This window comes from Polypterus senegalus, chromosome 4, assembly GCF_016835505.1.
Source record: "Polypterus senegalus isolate Bchr_013 chromosome 4, ASM1683550v1, whole genome shotgun sequence".
Lineage (NCBI taxonomy): Eukaryota > Metazoa > Chordata > Cladistia > Polypteriformes > Polypteridae > Polypterus > Polypterus senegalus.
Genome location: NC_053157.1, coordinates 145152465 through 145171519, shown reverse-complemented (window position 1 = coordinate 145171519; position 19055 = coordinate 145152465). Strand labels below are relative to the sequence as shown.

Sequence of the window (19055 nt, the reverse complement as noted above, 5' to 3'; positions counted from 1 at the left end):
TTGCCTCAAATCTCACAGCTTGGATTGCTGCTGTCATAATCGGTTTGAGTTTCATGGTTTGTTTCAATTACGTAAGTATTTGCTGGACTTGTTGTGTTGAAGTGACAATCTGTATCTGTCAAACGTTGTAAGCATACAATCGGTTTCATCGATAACTTCGCATCCAGCTTTTGAAAGTTTAAACATTCATAAACATCAAAGTGTCCACTACTCAAATCGCCATTTGTGAATCTAAGATGTTTAAGAGGCATTGGCGGTTGTCCAAAGGTGTAAAATATTTGGCCATTTCGGTACACTTGAAAGCGACAACCGAACAATTCAGCGGCAGCCATCAACTCACATGCAGAACCATAGGTGAAGGGCTTAAGCATTTCACTCTTCTAGTGCTCCTGTGTAGTATAATTATGTCCTGTACCGTCATCAGTCCACACCTTGAACCTGTCCCAGTCATTCAATACATAAGACACAATGTTCCTCCGGATATCAAGAGTGAGCCTGATATGGCCGTGCAATATGTAACACAGAGAATGGAAAAGGCAGGCGCCATCTCCGGGCATGGAAACCACTCGGTAAGTGACAGTTCTTTGATCGATGGTGATCACCTCGACAGACATGTTAATGGGGTACGGTTGGAATGATAAAGGAAATGGGTACCTGAACAATGTAAACTGAGTCTAAAATACCTATACAATAACTATAATCATAATAAACGAACAATAAAACAGCGGAGAAGCCATGGATTAAATAAAAAGGCGGTTATCAGCAGGGAGATGTTAATACCGTGGCGAAGCAAGGAAGGGAATGAAGAGACCGGAGTGACGGACAGCCTTATATAGGCAGACAGCCAACAACGTGGGAGGCGTGGGGATGGGGGACCCAACTGCAGACTATGGATGTATATATGTAAGTAAGTAGGATTCAGTTAGCATTGGGAACCCGCGTACCACATTTCTTGGGCCCATAGGTAACAAAGACCATTGGAAAGTTCAATATGGCGGCCAACAGTGGCGTCATACCACCGAAATAAGTACGTACATCGGTTTTAGTTTATCGTTTATATCCTGCGTCCTCTCATTAAACTTGTATCCCGCATTACCCGTGGGCATGACAAACGCCAGCAGCAGCCTGTCTATGAACTTAATTTAAACTTTAGGTTTTCTCCGTGCTTTGTTTCCGAAGTAGCTGCACTCATGAATATGGTTGTATGTGTCACTCGCTCGCTTCTTATTGTTTCGCTGCCTTCTCAATTATATAATGCATGTTTTCTTCAGCGCTTTTTGGAGCTCTTCCTTGTTTTCTACATACTGCGTTAACAGTCAGTTCACGTGATTACGTGCGAGGCGTGATGATGTCACACGAAACTCCGCCCCCCACGGCCATCGAGCTCAACTCCATTACAGTATATGGAGAAAAATAGCTTCCAGTTATGACCATTACGCGTAGAATTTTGAAATGAAACCTGCCCAACTTTTGTAAGTAAGCTGTAAGGAATGAGCCTGCCAAATGTCAGCCTTCTACCTACACGGTAAGTTGGAGAATTAGTGACGTTGGAAAGTTCAATATGGGGGCTGACAGTGGCGTCATACCACCGAAATAAGTACGTACATTGGTTTCAGTTAGTGCAGGGAAGCCACCTACCAAATTTCATGAAGATGGGGCCATGAATAAGAAAGTTCAACATGGCGGACGTTGTTGACAGTTATGACCGTTCTGCATAGAATTTCAAAATGAAACCTGTTTATCTTTTGTAAGTAAGCTGTAAGGAATGAGCCTGCCAAATTTCAGCCTTCTACCTACACAGGAAGTTGGAGAATTAGTGATGTTGGAAAGTTCAATATGGCGGCCGACAGTGGCGTCATACCACCGAAATAAGTACGTACATCGGTTTTGGTTAGCGCAGGGAAGCCACCTCCCAAATTTCGTGAAGATGTGGCCATAAATAAGAAAGTTCAACATGGCGGACGTTGTCGACCGTTATGACCATTACGTGTAGAATTTCGAATTGAAACCTGCCCAACTTTTGTAAGTAAGCTGTAAGGAATGAGCCTGCCAAATTTCAGCCTTCTACCTACACGGGAAATTGGAGAATTAGTGAGTCAGTCAGTCAGTGAGGGCTTTGTCTTTTATTAGTATAGATTTCACTTCAATATCAGTTTGGATTTGAATGACCACAATTATCGCATTGATGATATCATCAAATGTGACAATATTAATATGTTGGTGATTACACACTGCTGTATCCTTAGATGGATATAATAACCTCCAAAACATCAGAGTGATAGTTAGCTTTATTTCCAAGTAGGCCCGGGGTCCTAGTGTTAGGAATCTCTGTTTTGGTGATTACCTCATTCTGCCTTAAACCTTCAATTTTCTCTTGCCCTTTTGGCTTCTGTCTACTCAGTTTGGTTTGCCCTCCCACTTTCTAACCCTTTGCTTGTCCTGACCATTTGTTTTGGCTGCTTAATCATCTCCTTGTTTTATTGTGTCCTTAATCACCAAATGCATCACACTGACAACAAATTCTTTTGCAAACAGCAGAGTTGCGACACTGGTTGCTCTCCAAAAGTCAACTATAAGCTGTAGGTATCAGAGGTAATTTACAAAACCGGATCTCAAGTTGGTTAACCAGCAGAAGACAAAGAGTACAGTTAAGAGGAGAATGCTCTATGTGGAATGAGGTCATCAGTGGAGTACCTCAGGGGTCTGTCCTTGCACAGTTATTGTTTATGTTTTATATTAAAGACAGTCAATGTTTTAAGTTTCTTCTACAACTTGTGACCTATAACAGATAAGATGGTCTCAAAACTAGACAAAGTAACTATACACATTTGTACTTGCTGAAACATGCTTGCACAGAACAAGCTATCCCAGATTTTTTGAACACAATGTCAATCTCTTTGCTACCTTTGTGATTTGGTTTGATGGTATAACACAGAAAGGACAAGCATTTTTGCAGAGGAGAAAAGAGAGAGAAAGGAGCAACGGCTATGCTTGCTTTCTTTAAAAATGGCATTGAATGCAAGATGGCACTCAAATAATAATTTCCTACAACTTTAATACAAAATAAATAATCTGTACTGTTCTCAGCCAACACTTGACTCTCTACAGCTTTTGTAATGTCACTGAAGTCTTCCAATACCCTTTAAAGGTATATCAACCAATCTTTAAATAAATATCAAGGACTCTCACCTGCTAAATAAACAGTTGTGAGCATGTCAGTCACTGCACAAAAAGGAAAAGCTATTATAATTCAGACATAATTATTTTTCTTGCTCCACACATATTTTGTTTCTATGTCACTTTGACATTTTCAAAGGTTTGAGACATCAGAATATGTCCTTGTATAGTTATTTTTAGAAGTTATTGTCTCTAGACATACATGCCAATGATTATTATCATTATGTATGTGCTTTACCATGGTGCCACTTTGAGTAGCAGTTACTAAGATGCAGGCATCAGTTGCTGGGCCACAGCCCCCAAAAGGCACATTACATGACATTATTATGATGACGCTTTAACACCACATGCTCACTGACACCTGAATTTGTTATTAATAGTTTCCAGTGTACTTTCCTCTAGTCTCCTTCAGTTTAAGAATTATAGCAAGCCTTTTTTGATTATGAATTTTACCTAGTGTTTTTGGTACTGGTTCTCTTGACACTTTGGTTTTGACTTTTGCTATATAGTATTCGAGGTTATGAACTGTCCTTGGTCCCTTTTTTCCAACTTTTTCTTGAAGCAGGGTGGTTTGGGTTTAAAAAAACAGGAGGGCTCTGCCTGTGCTACAGCCCAGATACAGTATACTGCTAGCACTCTGGTCTGACATGTACTTATTTTGTTCAGTTTTTTATTTCCTAAATGGCAGAACAAATGCTACCTAGAAGAGAGAAGGAGGATCAAGGGTTAACATAAATATGAAACAAAGCCACAGGCAAATGGCTAGGAAGTCTAAACTTAGAACTTCACTATAAATGAATAATTGATTCATAGCTACTGTAGATACAGCATTGAATATCACATAATAAACTGTTGAAAGATTATGATTGCAGACTACAGTTTATCTTCTTCTGTAAGGAACCCATGACATCTGCTCATTTAGGCACTGTTTCACAAATCTGTGTTCTGGAGACAGAAAAACCATTCACATCAGCCTTCAGTCCCTACTTCTTTGAAAACTGTATACCGTGAGAGCTGTACAACAAAGCAGTACAGCACATAACATTTCAACAATATTATTACTGTGACTTTTCATCCAAACTTGTCATGGGTATTACTATTATTTAATGAACCAGGCTCCATTCTAAGCAACTCTGAAACTATGATGTTTGATAATGTAAAGGTTTGGAAAAAAGAAAATAAGCTACACTAAGCTTCTTCTCACGTCTCACTGGAAGGTTCTAGAGCTTGCTTCAAGAGAAAACTGCCAATCCTCCTTCTACAATCAAATCCATCTTGAGTTACATGCTTTGCAGATCAATAGGACACCAGCACTGAATGTTGGACTACTTCAACTTGTTTGTTCAAATCTTGGATGTGTGTTGCTCTAAGATGAGACATTTTTCCATTATTGGTTTATATCATGGGGCGGCACGGTGGCGCAGTGGTAGCGCTGCTGCCTCGCAGCTAGGAGACCCGGGTTCGCTTCCCGGGTCCTCCCTGCGTGGAGTTTGCATGTTCTCCCCGTGTCTGCGTGGGTTTCCTCCAGGCGCTCCGGTTTCCTCCCACAACCCAAAGACATGCAGGTTAGGTGGATTGGTGATTCTAAATTGGCCCTAGTGTGTGCTTGGTGTGTGGGTGTGTTTGTGTGCGTCCTGCGGTGGGTTGGCATCCTGCCCAGGATTGGTTTCTGCCTTGTGCCCTGTGTTGGCTGGGATTGGCTCCAGCAGACCCCCGTGACCCTGTATTTGGATTCAGCGGGTTAGACAATGGATGGATGGATTTATATCATCTTGTCCTTATGAGCAGTTTGTCATTTCCTCTCACCTTTTGTGGGGATATATTATTCATGCCCCCTACACCCACCCAGATTTGATTGTGATGGGGTGGGCTGGATCAAAAATATGTCTGTGAATAGAGGGGAGGGGGGTGTGAGGTATAGGTTACCTTATTTTTTTGTTCATTTTATATTTAACAGTTGTCTTTCTTTAATTCATTAAGAGTAATGAAAAAATGAATGCTAACACTAATAAATGACAGACTTAAGGGACGATCAAATTGTCAGAAGCACTACTTTCTCTGAAACAGAAATATTTTGTGTGTTGCTTGATAATAAATTAATATTTAAATGACAGAAAGAAAAGTACAATTAAACTGTATACTTTTTACCTAATGTCAACATGGTCGGAAAATGGGGAATGCTACTGCCTCATGGACTTAGCATCCTGATGTTAAATCTCATGTCTCGTTTCTCTGTGTTTGTGTGTTTATTTCTCCTACATCCTCACAAATTTGCTGGTTAAGTTGATTGTCAATTCCATATTGGACCTGTTTGAGTGAGCAGGGCCTACAACATGTTTCCTGTCTTGGAACCTGTGCTCACAGGATAGGTGCAGGTAACCCTGAATTACACTGACGGAGTTTGATAATGTTACATCGTTTACATGGAGCTGAAACAGTCAGCCCTTGCACACACAAATATTGGACCAGCAAGCCTGGCTTGCCATCTGTTATTAAATGATGATGCATATTGATGTGCGCATGTGTGCATGTGGTGGCAAGCCCTGTGGCATAGCAATACACAATCTGTTAATAATTTCATGAAATGGCAACACTGTGAGTGATTAAATATTAAAAAATAAACAAATTGGATAGCAACCAAATAAACTCACAACACAAAGTGTGTGTGGGGGGTGTCAAAAAATATAATTTGGTTTGCTTTGGGCATTTCATTTTTTGTCAGCTTTGAATATCTGTTGTGTGAACCACTTTCATTGATGCATTTTAAGGAGTATTATATGTGAGAGACTTCTGGGTTGTCCTCAATTATTCGGTTTAAGTTTGAAATGTGTTGAGATGGTTGGAATACTGTACCAGCAAAACATGGTACAAAAAGACATACACCATATTATTAACAATTCTGCTCTAATCTATACAAAGAAATCACTCCTCTTACACCAATAAATGTTATACAGTACATATTGTCGGAGATGGCTGGGGGGAGTGACCCGGCCGGGACACCAAGGAGGACCGGAGGAGGGCTTACGCCTTCCCCAGACCATGTGGGGGTGACCACCCTGGTACCTTTGGGGGCCACGGGTACAGAGCATTGAAGCTCAACCCTGTAGGGGCCCGTGGTCACCGCCAGGAGGCGCCCCTATGCCTTTGGAGCCCTGGACCTCAGCACTTCTGCCACAGACGGAAGTGCTAGGGGGAAGAGGAGCAGGGAAATCCGGAGTGCTTCCAGGGATGCAGCCGGTACTTCCACCACACTGGGGCGTGTCGGTGGAAGATTGCCAGGACACAGCTGGAGCACATCTGGGGTAGCATAAAAGGGGCCGCCTCCCTTCATACAATGGCTAGAGTCGGGTGGAAGAGGACGAGGTCTCTGGAGGAGGCAAGGAGATGGCCTGAAGAGAGAGAAGGCATTGTTGTGTTTTGGCCAGGACTTTGGGGACTTTTGGGGTGTGTGGCACTTTTGTAAATATTAGGAATGAAGAACAAACGTGTTGTGGGTGACATGAACGTGTCCGCCTGTCTGTGTTTGGGTCGGCTACCACAATGTATTTGTAATTATATGTATTATCATTTGTGTGTCCCTGAAGTTTTGCATTATGATGTATTCACTAATTCACTGGACTAATTCAAAAACTTGCCAGTTTAATTAATGCTTCAGTCTCATTGAACCTGAAGAAAGTCACCTAATCTAATTGTGGGCCTGAAAAGTAAGCTGCCTTGAACAGAAGTGTCGTCCAACTATACAACAATAATAAAGAGGCTTGAAACAGTTTCTATCCTTTGTTGTGTATACAGTAATTACCCTGTACAATCTCTCACTATTCTTGTTATATGAAGGTACCGTATTTCTTCAGAATTTCCCAGTGCCATGCCTTAAACATTACATGTCAGTTCATTATACCCATGAAGTGACTTCCTATTCACCATAACACTTGTAATTTTTATTCAAATATTAAAAAGTTTGAAATTAAATAAAACAAATAATTTAGTAAAAATATGAAAGCAAAATATAAAAGCATTGATTCACTTTTAAGTTTTTATACATAAAACTTAGACAAATGTCTCAGCAAATCGACTAATTGTCACAAGGCAGCTTGAATGCATGCTAGATTCAAACTGATTCTCTTGAAAACAATGGGAAAATGTGCCCAATATCCCAAAAATTCCTAAATGAAAGGATTAGAAAATTAATGATATATTAGGAAGATTTATTTTACATCACTATCTGATTGCAAACAAAATTTATTTTATCAATCGTCCATTCACATTCATGAAAGTGAGTTTGAGAATGTGAAGTTTTGTTTTTTTTACTCAAAACTGTTAGAATCTTACACATAAAGTTGTGACATGAAACATGTTGCATGTTGCACATTGTGTGCATGTTAGCAATTTACAGTGGGTTGAAAAAGTACTCGACCCCCTCTGGAAATCTTATATTATTACAACCTATAAAAATCACAAATGTAGAGTATCACAGTGAACCTTTATTTCTCTGTGTACATGTTTTGAAACATGTATAGCTTGGTGAACTAAACAAATGCAAATTGACAGTCATGATGTAAAAAATGCTGTCGAAAAAGTAATTGACCTCTTCACATGACACACAGTTAGTACTTGGTAGCAGCACCCTTTGCGACAATAACTGCTTGCAATCGCTTTGGATAACCATCTACAAGCTTAGCACATCTAGATGGAGGCAATTTTTCCCATTCTTCCTTGCAGAACTGCTCTAACTGGACAAATTTTGAAGGCTTTCATTTGTGAACTGTAATTTTGAGATCACACCAACAAATTTTCAATCGGATTCAGATCCACATTCTGGCTATGCCACTGCAAAACCTGGACCTTCTTTTTGACAATCCATGCTTTGGTTACTTTTGCACAGTGTTTCACATCATTGTCCTGCTGAAAGTGGTAGTGTCATCAGAGTCCCAATTTCATGCCTGATGTTTGAAGGTTTTCTTCCAAAATCTGGATGTACTTGTTACTATTCATTCTTCCATGAATACGGATAAGGGACCCAGTGCCTGCCATAGAGAAGCAGCCCCAAAGCATGATGCTCCCCCCACCATGCTTGATGGTAGGTATGATGTTTGACGGATCATTGGCAGTCCCTTCCATCCGCCAAACAAACGCCTTTGTGGTGAGGTCAAAAAGTTCAATTTTGGTCTCATCAGACCAAAGTACATGACTCCAGAATATAGGACTCTTGTCAAGATGTCTGTTAATGAATTCTAATCGAGCTTTCAGATTACATTTTTTTAGGAGTGGCTTTTTTTCTGGCAATACAGCTCCTTCCAGTTATCTTCCACTTCGCTATGATGGCCTTCACAGTGGACATACTGAAGCTAAGGAGCTTGGCAATCTTCTTGGCACCATTGCCATCTTTAAACTTCTTAATCACAGTGGTTCTCAAGTCAAGAAAAGTAGAAAATTCCCTTGTCTTCATTTTTGTCAGTTTTTGAGGTTTCACGAAATAAGGCGCTTATACTGATTTCTCAGTTGTATGTTCCTAAGAACTGGCGTAAATAATTACTTACAGACCAGTCAACAAGCTAGAGGATTAATTGCTTGATTGTTTACACCTGTTTACATTACCCATATTGCATTGTTAACAATCATACAGTTTCCAAGCTGTTAATATTCATACTTATTCAACAGCAGATTTCAATGATATGTTCTTTATCATTGTAGCATAATTTGATTTTCAGGACTTTTTAGTGAAAATTTATTATCCAAGAGGCCCTCATTTATATGTAACAGTATGAAACTAAAGATGCATTTTCAAAGAAAAATATTGCAGGAAATTAAAAAATTGTCTAGGGGGTTGAATACTTTTTCAACCCACTGTATTAATCAAGTATTGATTAAGAAAAAAAGTTCTTCCCACCACTTTTACATGCACATATCACATTAATTGTTGAGCAAAGAAGCATAACATTCTTACCATAGTGACACAACATCCATCCACCGTCTTAACCTGCTTATCCAGGGAAGGTTCATGGGCCAGCCTGAGCCTATCCCAGCAAGCACTGGGCACAAGGCAGGAGCAACACCTGGACATTATGATAGTCCATATCAGGGTGAACTCACTGACACACACACAGGCCAATTAGACATTGCCAATTCACCAAACCTGCATGTTTTTGGACTATGGAAGGAGCTGATGCAGACCCCAGTGAACACAGGAAAAACATGCAAACTCTACATAGGGAGTACCCAGGACAAGAACCCCAGTCTACCTACTGTGAGGCAGCAGCACTGCCACTGTACTACTATGACAGTTCATACCATAAAAAGCAAAAAAAGTGGAAACATATTTTCTTTAAAAGTGATTTAGAAAAGAGTTCTTCCTTCAAACTACCATATATGATGATATTATAAGAAGTACACAGATAAATTTGTTCCTATACTCACAAGAGCATTCTGGTAATAAAATACTATAATATGTAGGCTATAATAAAAATGTTGGATTTTTAGGTATACTTATCCACTTTCTACATGTTTCTTAAACATTTAAAAAGGTTTGTTTTTTGGCATTGGCAAGTTGTTGAATCAAATGATCCTGTTCATTTTGACTTCAACTTAGATTGCTCAAGAGCTGTGCAATGATTCTTCAGATATAATTTTGTTTGTTTTTTTGAGCATTCAAATTATACAGAAAGCATCTGGTAAAAAGTCTTGTTCATCAAATGGTTAGGTCACTAACTGGGACAGATATGTTTGAGTCCTTGTTTTGTAAAGCCAACTCAAATATGTGTCTTTGTTATCTTGATTGGCAACTCTAAATTGCCCCAGCATGAGTGACTGTCGGTGACGCAGTGGGTAGCGCTGCTGTCTCGCAGTAAGGCAACCTGGGTTCGCTTCCCAGGTCCTTCCTGCGTGGAGTTTGCATGTTCTCCCCGTGTCTGCTTGGGTTTCCTCCGGGTGCTGTGGTATCCTCCCACAGTCCGAAGAAATGCAGGTTAGGTGCATTGGTGATCCGAAATTGTCCCTAGTGTGTGTGTGTGTGCGCCCTGTGGTGGGCTGGTGTCCTGCCTGGATTTGTTTCCTGCCTTGTGCTCTGTGTTGGCTGGGAATGGCTCCAGCAGACCCACGTGACCCGGCTGGATAATGGATGGATGGATGAGTGACTGTAATTGTGCTCTACAATGGTCTGGCAGTAGCCCTCCCACTTTGGGTTCCTGCCTTGTACCCAGTGTTGCTGGGATAGGCTTTTGCCCTGCATGATAATGAACTGAAAAACACAGTTTGGTAAATGGATTATGGAAAGATAAATTGATGTTTTAATCCAATGAAAAGTGTTGAGCTAGAAAAAAATACCTTTAAAATGAAAAGTAGCTGAAGGTCATGAGCATTAAGTTCATCGTGTTTAAAGTGAGTTTAAAAACTTGAGACATTTGAAAGGCAAAACTATTCACAAATGTATAGGCTTTTATAATTAGGAGACAAAAAAGTAGTTTGTAATGTACCACTTCACTGCAAGATTCAGTACGGTAAACAAATGACCAAAAGACAAAATACATTTCTCAGACCTGCACAATCCAGTTCAACACTGTGGGAGCTACACCCGACCCTGTCAGCACTGAGCACAACACATAAACCAACACTAGATGTGGCCCCATTCTGTCATACATGCACACACTCCCACACAACAAATTTTAAATCACCAATTAACTATATTTTGAAAAGTAAGTAAGAATTTTACTCTGCTCTGTACACGTGATAAGAATGACTCGATAAACCTCACACGCATGTCTTTGGGGATCTGAAAGGAACACTGTGGTGTCCATACAAAAACTCACACAAACTTGGACAGAAAATGCAAAGTCCGAACACGGAGGGACAGGGCGTGGAATTCAAACAAAGAGTAAAGGATCCACAAGACAACAGCATTAACCACTGCGTCACCTTGGTGCTCTTAAGTAAAAAGGTATGCATTAAAATTTGTGATTGATATAAGAACATCAAGAATGTCTTGGCATGACAGAATGCATGTGAAGGTAACAAAAGCTACAAGGACACAGAGCAAGAAACACAAGCTAACCTGTACTACGAAGAAACACTATCAAAAAATACTGGGAAAAACACAAAAGACGGCAACAAATGCCACATATTCAAATTAATTAGCAATGTTAATAAATGCTTTCCACTTGACAATATTGCTGCAAAATTTTAATTATTGCCATAACTCCAAAACTATGATACACTATGATCTTAAGAAGCATGGATCATAATCCTTTACACGATGTTAAAGCTGCTAACAAAAAACATGTCTTAGTTAATAAAATACTTGTTGCCAGACCCAATATATCATGACAGGAAGTGGTTTTTAAAAGTCTGTTGTAGCATTTTTCGATGATGCTATATTCAAGAAAGCACATGTGAACCACCCTTCTCAGTATTCTTCTAATATGACATAGCATGGGAGAAGTTCAGAAAGTGTGCGCTCCAGTGCTTTACAATCTGTTTAATGTTTTTCACTGCTGTCAAGCTCTTGGTCACACAATAAAATAATTAACTTACATTGTGATCAGTGCAGCTCTGCAGAGAATGCTGGCATACAAGGCTTTCTGCAGTGGATACAAATAAGCAGAAATGCAGAGGAGAATGGGAGATAAACACTTCCTGTTTGAAGATTATTTACTCAGAGATGTGAAGGAAATTCATAGCAATTCATTTGTAGCATAGGACTGACTAGCCAGTGTGCACCCGGAATGAGTGCATGCAGATTTTCAACAACTATACAAGCTCTCAAATTCATGTCTCAGTGAATAGAATGTGATATATAAGCTCTGATGCCTTATAATGTTTTTTTAGAAGTGAGGATTTTTGAATTCCTAATGTTTTTTCAAAGTGTACTACTACTACTACTATTACTACTACTAATAATAATAATAATAATAACATATTTAAGGTTCATATAGACCTATTTTTATTTTAATTCAAGCAATTATTTAGATCCAAAGACTTGTCCAGAGAACTACAAAACCTAGTGTGTTACTGGAAGTCAGAGAGCAAAAATCTAGCATACACTGGAAAGGACCCTTGTTTATCTCATGCAGCAAGCAGCTACACATGTCTGCTGTACCTTCGGTTTACTTAATACAAGATAACAGTCATGATAGTCACTATAAAACCCCTTTTACTGCATCAAAGCATACATAATTTATACATTTGAGAGTCAAAGTTATAATTCCACATTATTAGTCAGCATTGCCAACTGACATTACAAATCAGAAATCCTCATAAAAAAACACTTTCTCACTTTAAATAATAAAAAGGTAACAGTATTTATATGGTTTAAAGATACAACAATAACTTTTCTGACCAGTTGCACCCGGCTAACCTTCTACTTACTGTTCTTTCGTCTGGGAAACATCGTAGCTCAATGAAAACCCGAACTATCACATTTCATAACTGTATTTATCCACAAGCTATGAGAAGTATGAATTAAAAATATTGATCTTGAGAATCATGTGCAATAATTTGATAAATGCTAAATATTATATGTGCATTACATGTGTTTTTGAATTAGTTGTTTGTAGATTGTAATGACGAATGCTGTTACCCTAAGGCTGTCTGCTTGTGTATTGACGTCTTATTTATATGAGCTTTACCAAATCAAATTCCATTAAATTGACATTGCTACAGCAATTAACTGTTTGCTAATACTGCTAAGAAAATTTACTAATAAGCATTATAATGTGCAACTTTGAAACCAGTTTTTAATCCTAGATGGTATTTAAAGCAATTGTATTTATTATCTAATGTATAAAACAAATGCTATATATGACATATATAAATTAGAAAAAGGCTATGCAGCTACATGACCATGTAAACTGCCTTGACTGTCATGCCTATTAAATATTTTAGTCAGCTATGCATTTCACCTTGTATAGTTTTCCAAAAGACTTTTAGTAGAATAAGCCTTAATGACAATTGCTTTTTACAATACATTTAGCATCTGAAGATGTTACTTGGCATCCACATAAATACATTTTAAACAACTGTAGTCTAACTATATAAATATTATATGTATACTATGCATATCATTCTCTATATACCTACACAATTACATTAGAGAGAGAAACAGAAAGACTGAGAGAAAGGTAAAGGAGGGTTAAATACATGGAAATAATTCCTTAAACACAGAATACAATAACCACATTTCTACATTCTCCAAATCTTTAAAAATGTACTTTAAAATAGTCAGCCCTGAGACTTTAACAAAACCATAACACAGTGCTGGATATTCTACAGCATATAGCATGGTTTCTCAGGTTTGAAAAAAAAACAGAATGAAGTACCGTTTTCTTCAGGCATCACAACTTGTTCAAGTGCTTTCCTTTGCTGGTGCAATGATTCTTTGTTTTATCCAACATCTAAGTGTGATTCTGCAGTAAAGTACATCCTTCAGTTAACGAAGCAGTGAGTGTAAGAGTGCTTTAGAAAGATGAGCAAAACTGCTGTAGCACTCTGCTTGTCACTAGAGATTATTCCTGGTAGTTGAGGAATGAGTGCAGGGTCATATGACTCTAGCAGCTCTTGGGCACAAACAGGCTCAGCTATAGCTCAGCGATTACTGCTATCTATTATAAATAGAACCTTCAAGTCCTAAATGAATTCTGACATCTTAGGGTGTGTACACCAGCACAGCTCAGCAAAGCGAAAAAGGCAAGCTCCTGAATACAAACAGGCAGTAATGACTGAAAGGGGATACACTCTTCAAAATCCCTACTTAAATGTAATATAGTAATCAACAAAGGAAAGCAAGAACTACATAGATATGTAGTTTATTTTATATTTCAACTTATTAACAATTTCAAGTATTTTGATTCTCATTTCAATTTGTGCTTCTAATATCAAGATCATTTTTACATGCAGTAAATGATCTTGAAGGATAGGCCCATCTGGCTTGACTGCATTTTTTTACTTAATATTTCTATATCATTTTATAACCCTACAGCAAAGTGGCCTAGCACCTAGGGTGCTGGACTGGTGCAGGAACATAAACCACAGAGTCTTCTGGGTGTGTGACCCTGAAAATGTCATTTAATATGCCAAGTTATAGACACAGAAATACAAAAACAACTGTACTACATACTTGAATTAAATAAATCATTAAGTGTCATTTAATATATAAAGTGTAATACTACATGGCCTTAATCTTATAAAGTCAAAATATGTACTTGCCCATGCCAGTCATCCTTTACATATCTTGTGTCAGATTTGACAGCCTATGAAACCATCCTGCTTACTTTTCCAAAGACTCAGGGAGCTTTCATTTTTAGTGCAACACTGAGATTCAGATTAGGGAAATCTGGCCCCTGTCTGCACACAATTTAAATGTAGAGTAAAATGATAGGTAATAAATTAATTTCCCTTTTACTTTGTTTTATTTGAATCTATAGCTCAATTAAAAAAATGTGTAATTGTCCAAATAACCACTATACTAACCACATTAACTCTTCTACTCATTGACTTTGGATATACTATAGATATACTTTGTTAAGCCCAGAGGAGAAAATATCCTTTCGCATGCCCTTTGGGGAAGTCGAGTGCAGGGTCTGCCATCATATAAGCACCTCTGGAGCAATTTTCAGGTTATGGGTCTTGCTCAGGGGCCCAACTGAGTAGGTTTTGCTGCTGACATTAATAGTTTTTGAAAGCAATTCACAAGACTATAAGTGGTGTCTAATTCGTTTATCCAGAGCTTATGTCCTCCCAATGAATTGGAATATGAAGTTAGGTGGTGTCATTCATACCACATTATTAAGAAATCAATTGAGCTAGTCAAATTTAAAGGAACATCTTTTGTTTAAGTTAGCATTCTGATTATAAGGTTTCATCATGTAACATGCTCTCTTTACTTCACTGAACTTCATCATTACTAGTTCTTGTTGTCCACAGTGTGTTGAATATGGATCAGTGTACCAATACAACAGACTTCATTTATTATGGTTATTTTACTCACTGAAAGTCAACCCCCTCAAGTCTACACCTTCTGTCCTTTGCACAGATAAATAAAAAGCAATCCCTATAGTCAATGCAGGTAGAAGTGATCTCCTTTAGCTCAAGTGACTTTTCAAGATCTTCACATTAATTTTCATCTGAAGCCAGGCCTGAGTGGTCTGTCACATTTTATTTTTTATAATCCTGAAATGTCCCCAAACCCCTTACTAGCCTAACGTAAATGTTCAGACTTAAATGTGACTAAACATACTTACAAATTGATCAGAAACAGGGGCACATAAATGTATTTCTTACGCATAAATTCACAGCTCATTCTGGTTTCACACTATGAAAATGTGCAAATCAAAGAGTCTACTACAGAAGAGCCTAATTTTACACTTTCTAATAATAGAATCACAATGCATATGTTGCTCACCAATTCTCTCAAAAGAAAAAAAATGATGACTTTTAAAATGTGAACTTTGCAAATGATGAAGCTTAGTTTATTATGAAGAAGTGAAAATCAAAGACAAAATCAGGAAAGCATATGGTAATGAAAAAGAAAACAAGCTTTTTCCTACTAAAAAAAAATCCATCTGTGTTCTACTAACAAGACTGTGGGAAATCACCTTGTCTGCAGTATACTGCTTGTTTTGTTATTGAAATTATATATTTATATCTTTGATTTCTGGATATGACATTTCCAAAATGTCAAATGAGAAAACGCTTGAAGGTAAAGTACACTACCATAAGCTAAATTTTTGACTACATTTGATTCCCTAGTTTATTATGTTTATTACTTAATAAAAAATATTTTGTGCACATTTTTTTTCTTTTTGATTATGAGACTCTCCTGACATTTCTGAAGGACACCAAAATGTGGGTAATACAATGTTATCAACATAGCCCAAGGCTAAATTTCTTGTCCTTTTCAATCCTTATATCCAGCTTTCTATCACTGTAAGTGCACATCTTCTCATATGGCTGTGGATTACACAATACCTAAACAACTGATGTAACGGACAGTGAAATTGCAGGCAGGGTTTGACTTTGTACTTAGCACTACTGCAAAATGAGTAGCCGTGGCTACAGGACAGAAAGAAAATTAGTTGGAGCAGACAATGGAAGCTGGCAGCAGATCAAAAATCCAAAGTAGACAGTACAATCACAAATTCTATCACAGTAACAGAGATATAATTAATTATAAACAAAAAATGAAACAAAGCTAAAAGCCAGAGATGACAAAGACTCTATGGAACCAGAGTAATCAATACCAGAGCCAAGCCTGAATGTCAGCAGCCTGTTTAAATTTCACCAGACAGGCCAAAAGACTATGTAATTGCAAATGCCATGCAAATGAATGTAGGATGTGAGGCCACGGTCAAACTGTGTGTGGAAGGACTGGACAGACTGTTGGGACGTATGGTCAGATATACAGTAAATTCACACATGAGAGGTGTGGGGCAGAAGGGTAGAAATGCAGAGTTTAGTTAACCTTGTCCTTTGATACGATATGTATAGATGTGCTCTATTCAAAAGAATCTCAACAAAATCTCAGTATTTGATATTTCAAAATAAACAAATAACCATACAATAATAATAATAATAATGCATTTTATTTATAGGGCACTTTACATTAGCAGTAAATCTTAAAGTGCTACATAAAAAGTTTAAACAAAGGCAAGGCAAGATAAAAACAGAGATAAAACAACAATAATTATAGCATTCTTGTTAATAAGCTTTCCTAAATAGAAAAGTCTTTAGCTGTTTTTTAAAACAGCCCACAGTCTGCTGTCTTCTTATGCTCTCTGGTAGGGCATTCCAGAGCCGTGGGGAAGCGGCTGCAAAGGCCCGGTCACCCATTGTATGAAGTTTGGTCATCCGGGGGTGAAGGCGGTAGGTATTTGCAAAACGGAGGTTTCTTGAAGCGGATTGCAGTAAAAGGAGTTCCTTCAGATATTGTGGAGCATTTCCATGGATATACTGGTGAGTAAACAAACAGAGTTTGTATTCGATACGGAGGTGGATAAGGAGCCAATGAAGTGACCGAAGGATTGGTGAAATGTGTTCATATTTCCGCACCCTCATCAGGATTCTTGTAGCACTATTTTGAATTTGTTGGAGGTTTTGAAGGCTCTTGCTGGGGATCCCGATGAGGCGTGCATCACAATAATCCAGCCTGGATGAAACAAGGGCATGAACCAGAGTTTCAGCATCACAGAGGGAGAGGTAGGGACGGAGTTTGGCTATGTTTCAGAGATGAAGGAATGCAGTTTTACAAAGGTGATGGACATGTGTATCAAATGACAGATGGGAGTCTAACTTGACACCCAGATTTGTAACAGAAGGGGAGAGGGTAATAGTACGGTCGGAAAAAAAATGAAATACAATTTACAGAGGAACAAAGTTGATGGTGGTTTGGTGCCAATTAAAAGAGCTTCAGTTTTGGTGCTGTCCAGCTTGAGGAAGTTCTTGGACATCCAGGCCTCCATCTCATCCAAGCAAGGGGAAAGAGTTGATGGAGGTGTAAGAGAGGTCAAATCTAATCTCACACAGAGCTGTGTATCATCGGCATAACAGTGGAATGAAACTCCATGCTTGCGGATGATGTGACCCAGGGGTAGCATATAGATATTAAAAAGGGTTGGCCCAAGGACTAATTCTTGTGGGACCCCACAGGTGACAGTGTGGGTACGAGATTTAGCATCCCCCAAGGCCACATACTCAGCCCTATGTGTAAAATAGGACTCGAACCACTCCAAAGCAATGCCAGAAAGTCCAATTATATAGTGAAGACGATGAAGGAGAATATTATGATCTACCATATCAAATGCAGGTGTGAGGTCCAGGAGGATAAGGAGTGATGGAGAGCCCTGGTCAGCAGCTATCAGGAGGTCATTGGTGACTCTGACCAGGGCTGTCTCTCTACTGTGAGAAGTTTGGAAGCCAGATTGAAATTTTTCAAACAGATCGAATTTTTCGAGGTGATCCTGAAGCTGAATCAAAACAACCTTTTCCAAAACCTTAGACAAAAATGGAAGGCTGGAGATCAGATGATAGTTTGCTAACACTTCAGGATCCAAAGAGGATTTAAAAATTTTTTTTTTATATACCATAAACATAAATTGCCACGATATTGCAAAAATCAGCAAGTCTAAAATTGTATTTACTTTTGTTTTACCAAGGATATTTCACAACACAAAAGTAGCACAATTCTCAGTTGGTATGACGTTAAGGGTGGAAAGGGTGTAAAGTGTACAAGTGTACATGATATGACACTGGCTTGTGAGAAAATTAACTTTGTTCTTCGATACAATACTAATAAAGATGTTCAGTATTAGACATTTTTAATCATAAAAAATTGCATAAAACAAAATAAGCTCATGGCCATGCTGGATTTGTCATGAGTGCTGTGTGGCTATTAGAAATATGATTTCAGTGCCATTTTGTGGGTTTACTTGTTATTATTATTGTTATTACTATTATTGATGCACTTTTGTGCTTCCTTTTCATGGTGGGGTTCATATTGTTTATGGTTACCACAAACAATTGACACCATGTGGATGTGGTATGTCATATCAATGTATCAATATTATAAATAGTAAAAAAATAGTAAATAGAAAATAGTACTCACCATCCAAGATTTTGAATATTCTAAACAATTCCATGTTGGTGCATTTTACATGTCTAGCTAGGTCTTCTGGGCTAGTTAATTACCACAGCAACAGAGAATGTGGTTTATATTTAGGTTTGATTTTTTGGCTCTAAACTACCTTTTAGGCATAGACCTTTACCTATTTTTTGACCAGTAAATCATAAAACCATCCGATTGTACCAAACCAGCTGCAGGTTTATAAAGGTACAATTTAAGGAACAGCCAGGTCATTTATTAAAAATATTTTTATCAAACAGTATTAGTTCACCCA

At 38.3% G+C, this 19055-nt stretch overlaps 1 protein-coding gene across 16 annotated transcripts in view; it reads right to left on the bottom strand.

Moving 5' to 3' along the window:
* The window catches only part of ablim2 (actin binding LIM protein family, member 2), a 315904-nt gene that overhangs the window by 194942 nt on the left and 101907 nt on the right, over positions 1–19055 (bottom strand). For 4 of the 16 annotated variants that reach the window (XM_039751409.1, XM_039751407.1, XM_039751415.1 and 1 more), the window contains exon 1: positions 13485–13698. The exons of 1 other annotated variant lie outside the window; for it this stretch is intronic. In XM_039751409.1, the coding sequence (XP_039607343.1) occupies positions 13485–13500 (16 nt within the window). In that variant the 5' untranslated portion in view covers positions 13501–13698. Of the gene's footprint in view, positions 1–13484; positions 13702–19055 lie in introns of those variants that run through there. 11 more of the 16 variants (XM_039751416.1, XM_039751413.1, XM_039751410.1 and 8 more) reach the window with 5 other exon arrangements.